Below are 5,971 nucleotides of genomic sequence, written 5' to 3' on the forward strand. Positions count from 1 at the left end.
TCAGGGGGTTGGTGCCGCCGCACCCTGTTCAAACACAGAGCTGCAGGGGTGATCAGGGGAATTGGGGAGCTTCCCCCCTATTCAGTCACAGAGCAGGGCTGATCAGGGGGGTTGGGGCGCCTTCCCCTGTCATGAACAGAGCAGGGTGGATAGGGAAGGTTGTGGCCCGCCCCCTGTCACTCACAGAGCCGCAGGGCGATCAGGAGGTTTGGGCGCTGCCCCCTGTCATGCTGATCCCGGTGCCGGGAGCCTCGCTGCTCCGCTGATCCTGATGCCGGGAGGCATATTACCCTTTTACTATATAGAATAGAGGCCTGGTGCATGGGTGGGGGCTGGCTGGTTTGCCCTGAAGCGTGTCCTGGATCAGGGTGGGGGTCCCCACTGGGGTGCCTGGCCAGTCTGGGTGAGGGGCTGAGGGCCGTTTTCAGGCTGGCGGGTGACTGAAGCTCCCAACTGCTCCTTTTTTTTTTCTTTTTTCTATTCTGGGCCAGCTTTAGCTCTGAGGCCTCAGCTGCTGAAAGCCGGTTTCTGGCCTTTGTTTACCTTCTGTATATGATACAATGTTGCGGTCAGGCTGGCTGAAGCCCGGCTGACTGAAAGCCTGTTTCTGGGGTTTTGTTTAGCTTCTATATTTGCAACATAGTTGCTTAGAGTTGCAGCTGAGAGGCCGGCAAGTCAGGTGGGGAACGTTGGAGTTCGCCATCACTGGAGCAAGCAAGCCTCCCTGTTTGCTTCAGTGCATGGCTGCCGGCCGCCATCTTGGCTGACAGTTAATTTGCATAAGGATATGCTAATTAGCCAATGGGAAGGGTAGCGGTTGTACGCTAATTACCATGTTTCTCTTTTATTAGTGTAGATAGATTGTGACTCTTCCCCATAGTGACTGTTCAACTGTCTGCCACCTGGTGGTCAGTGCACATCATAGTGAGCGGTTGAGTGCCCTTAGCATATCATTAGCATATTATGCTTTGATTGGTTGAATGGCCGACTGTATGACTGGACACTTAGCATATTAGACTTTTATATAGGATGAGGATTTTTGTGTCTCTGTGCTGTTTATTGCTATGTTTATTGATACTCTGTTATGAAATATTTTAACTACTGCTTCTTCAAAACACTGCTAAATATTTCCAATATCCAGTTGCTATTCATAAATATTTTGTATTTTTTTGACTTAAAGATATTTTTAGTTTCATTTTCTTAAGTTTATGATAACCTGATAGGATTGTAATAATATTGTTACTATTGTGTTTGGAATCATATTAACTTTGGGAAAATAATATTTTTACAGTGATGTCTTGTTCTTTAAGACCAAAGAAACTTCTTTTGTTGTTGTTTTGGTAGGCATTTAAATTTTCTTTATGCAAATTCTACAGTATTTTGGGTAGTTATACTTTGTTTTATAGTAGATTTTTTAATTGTTTTTTCTTCTACTATATTCATTTTGTATATATGAAATTTATTAATTTTTGTATAAATTTTGAAACTACCTACCTATTTTTAGAATCCTTAGTTCCTTATAGTCCTTATTTAACTTTTATTGATTTTATACTTACATGATTATATTACCTACAGGTAGTGATACTCTTTTCTAATTGTACACCTCATTTTTTTTGTATTTCCTAATTGCTCCATTAGACCGTACTTCAAGAATGATATAAAATAATAATATTACTCATTTTATTTATAATGTGGATGCAAGAGCATATGCTATTTCTCCATTTATATCACATTTATTATTTGTGAAGTATCCATCTTAAGAGTAGATTAATAATGTTGAATATTATCAAATGAATTTATATTAATTATGGGACTGATCATTTCTGTTTTCTTCTTAATTGACTTATAATAGTATGAAACATTATTAATATATTTATATAAATGAAATATCTTTTCATCAGTATTTTACTTAAAATTTAGCAGCCTATAAGATTTAAGAAGACATTTATAGAGGATGACTCTTGGACATGTACATTCTAATATATTTCATTTTTTTTTTGTTTGCCCCAGTCATTTTATGAGATATTGATATGTATTTAGTCATTAACTACTATTTATCTTATGGTACATTATTTTATTCACATAACACCTTAACTGTGGATAATCCAGAAAAATAATAATTTAGATGAAAAATGCAAACAAGGAATAATTTGCAGTGAAAAAAAGATTTACCTAGACAATGACCATTGTTTTCTATGCACTTCACATTGTTACTTTGAAACATGCTGGCTAAATAGTAATCACTTTTTTTTCTTCAAGTCTATAAATAACCATTTCCATAAATCTGGTCTGTATTATACCTTAACTATGAATATATTTAATAACACTGTATATCTACACTAATAAAAGAAAAACATGCAAATTGGTGTCACTCCACTATGCCCACCAGCCAATCAGAATGACTATGCAAATTAACCCAACAAAGATGGCGGTTAATTTGCATACGCAGGCACGGAGCGAAGACTGAAGACTGAAGAGGACTGAAGACTGAAGAAGTTTGGCTTCTCCGCTGTGGCTGGAGCAAAGGCGTGGGTCCCGGGTGCTGGAGGAAAACCGGTGCCGGCAGCCAGGGGAAAGAAGGCCTATCGCATGAATCTCTTCATGCAACGGGCCTCTAGTTCTTTTATGAAAAGACATGTACATAAGTCTGGGTGTGAGAAGTTTAGATGTTGAGGTTAGAAATGTCAGTAGAATGACATTTCTCTTGCAAAAATAAAGTATTTACTTAAATTTAGAATTCTAAAAGATACTGATAGCATTTACCTAAATTTAAAGTTTGGAGAAGTACGTATATACAAATATACCTTTAAAGACTGTAATTAAACTTTCAGTTCATCACAGGATTATTTAAATAAGGTAGACCAGTAACTTGAAACTAAATAAAATATCAAGGATTTAACACTAAGAGCCACTTTAGTAACCAGGACAAGAACCATTAAAATGGCATGCCAATAAACTGTGATGCTGTCAGTAAATACATTTGTTGCTAATGGCAAGTAGTTCTGGTTCTGACAGAAGACAGTGATGACCACTCATTATTACGGTGATTTAATTACAAAAAAATAAATGCATGCTCTTTCTATTTTCTTAAGGGAGATGCATCAACAAAGCATGGGTATGTGATGGAGATATTGATTGTGAAGATCAGTCCGATGAAGACGACTGTGACAGTTTCTTGTGTGGACCACCCAAGTACCCTTGTGCTAACGACACTTCAGTCTGCCTGCAGCCAGAGAAGCTCTGCAATGGGAGAAGGGATTGCCTGGACGGGTCTGATGAAGGCGATCTCTGTGGTATTGCACTTTTCACTGCATTTGCTCCTCTCTGAACACGAGAGCCTTTTAGTTCACTTGCTGATACTGATTATAGTAACAGTCACTCTTTCCATTCATTTAATTTAAATGAGACATTTAGCACTGAACCCTATCTACCTTTTTTACAACCATGTTAAGTCTATAAAATTTTTAAAAATATGATTAGAAATTTCTGAAAATAAAAGCAGAAGAGTTTAGCCTATATTCAACTCACTTAACAGTTGTATAGCTTTGCTCATCATTTAGATCTCTGCATGGTCAATGCTGCTGCCACAATGGAACTGATATTATATTTTGTCAGCAAGTCACTCAGAACAGGAGAATCTTATTATTAGTGATCAATGGAATGGAGTTTACTGCCACCCAATGGATTTTGTCATGCCTTCTAGTCATGAAAATAGAAACATATTTAGAAAGAAGAAAGGAAGGGTCTGGATTATAAGACCAACTGAATATTACTGATTATATATATATATATTTTTTCATTAGCTTTTAGTCCTCATACAATAACTTTCTTTGGTGTGCTTTAATTAGCTAAAATGATTTCTATCTGATATCTTTTGAGCTTAACTTTTGAGTTATGCATATATTCATATAAGTTATTTGGTTAATCTTTTCCCACACCCTCCCCCACTTCCCTCTGAGATTCATCAGTCTGTTCCATGCTTCTGTCTCTGGATCTACTTTGTTGGCAGTTTATTTTTTTCATTAGATTCCACATATAAGTGAGATCATGTGATACTTTTCTTTCTCTGATTGGCTTACTTCACTTAGCATAACAATCTCCAGGTCCCTCCATGCTGTCTCAAAGGGTAAGAGATCCTTTTTCACTGCTGCATAGTAATCCATGGTGTAAATGTACAACAGCTTTTTTATCCACTCATCTACTGATGGGCACTTGGGCTGTTTCTAGATCTTAGCTATTGTAAATAGTGCTGTTATGAACATATGGGTGCATACATTCTTTCTAATTGGTGTTTCAGGATTCTTGGGATAGATTCCTAGAAGTGGGATCACTGAGTTAAATGGCAGTTCCATATTTAATTTTCTGAGGAAAATCAACACTATTTTCCATTATGGCTGGTCCACTTTGCATTCCTACCAGCAGTGCATGAGGATTCCCTTTTCTCCAAATCCTTTCTAGCAATAGTGTGGTAAAGGCCTGTTGTGGGGGAGGGAAAGGAGGGATGAAGGAGGTCAATGGGCTAAAAAATGGGGCATATCTGTAATACTTTCAACAATAAAGATAAATATAAATAAATACATGAAATAAAGTTATTTTTGACTAGCTATCTCCTTATGCCAACTGGCATACATAAAGAAAACTATATTTTCTTCTTTGTGGAGAGATCAGATATTTAGCAAGGAGGTCTTTAAAATATATATTTTAGATAATACTGATGGTGACATTAATAGAATAATGAAGAAGCGTTTATGGAATGGTAGGGGGAATATGAGGCTGTGAGAAAAGAATGAAGCTGCCCAATTGAATGTAGGAAAGACAACTGCATTTAAGCCTAAAGTTATCATATTTTGATCTGAATGGAGTATTAATAGCACAATAAGTATTACAAAATAATACTGTTGTTCTTTTTTAATTTATGTAGTAAAATATATTTCTTCAAAAGAGTTTGTGATTCTATAAAATAACCTTGAAGTAGTCAATGCAACAGTTTCAGTCAGTGATGCTAAAATTTAAACAAGAAGATTCAAACCAAAATACATCCCAGAAAACCTAAATTAGAAAACAATAAAAAATACTAATCAAAGGTGACAGATTAGTTTATCTTTATTCATTCCTATCTCTCCTAGATTCTTCTCCCTGATGGAGCAGTTTGGTGGATAGGAATCTCTTGCATGACAGTATCTGAGGCTTGCTCAGGAAGGTTATAAGAGTGATTCTGAATGAAGGAAACTATCAGTACTCTTAACATTAAAAGTGTGTAACTTTAGAAAAAGTTTAGACTTTGAAATGTTTAAATTATGTGCTTTTTCAGTTATTTCAATTAAGTAACCTAGACAGGTGGCTTAATTTTTTGAAATGTCAGTTTCCTCAAAACAAAAATGGAGATGAGGATCTCTATCATGAAATCATGGTAATAATACCTGAGGCACTATGACTGTCGAAAGAAATTAGAGTTTTTTCACCTTTTTTAACCCTTGGGTTACTGGTAAATGAAGTAAGAGGAGAAAAAGAGAAAGTACATTATTAAGTAAAATGAAGAAAATGATATGAAAACACAACTTTATTTTCCTATCTGCTAAACTCTGAATTGGGAAAACAATTTTTAAAAAATTTTTATTGTTGAAAGTATTACATGCCCCCCTTTTCCCCCATTGAACTCTCCCAGGTTGTCCCACCCCAGAGCCTAGGCCTTTACCCCTCTATTTTCTGTGTCCATTGGTTATGCTTATATGCATGCAAGGTCATTGGTGATCTCTACCACCCTGCTTTTTCTGAATTCATTTGTTTACTTCAAGATTGAAAATCACTTTTTGCTCGTCTAGCCATTTTTTCATCAGAGGAAGAGCCTTACTCAAACATTTCAAGGAATTACAGAGAGTAGAGAGGCTACATGGAAGCTTGGTTGTAAAATTACCAGAGAGGTACTAATCCCAGAGAAGAAAACAACTTCCTCAAGGTCTTTTTTTTTTTT

General features: G+C 36.4%; 1 protein-coding gene across 1 annotated transcript in view; it reads left to right on the forward strand.

Moving 5' to 3' along the window:
* Positions 1-5,971, forward strand: part of LRP1B (LDL receptor related protein 1B) — a 1,324,618-nt gene that overhangs the window by 724,666 nt on the left and 593,981 nt on the right. Inside the window, exon 22 of the mRNA XM_023752441.1 lies at positions 3,093-3,293. Within this exon, the coding sequence (XP_023608209.1) occupies positions 3,093-3,293 (201 nt within the window). The remainder of the gene's footprint in view (positions 1-3,092; positions 3,294-5,971) is intronic.

The sequence above is a fragment of the Myotis lucifugus genome, unplaced genomic scaffold (genome assembly GCF_000147115.1).
Source record: "Myotis lucifugus unplaced genomic scaffold, Myoluc2.0 scaffold_32, whole genome shotgun sequence".
Taxonomy (NCBI): domain Eukaryota; kingdom Metazoa; phylum Chordata; class Mammalia; order Chiroptera; family Vespertilionidae; genus Myotis; species Myotis lucifugus.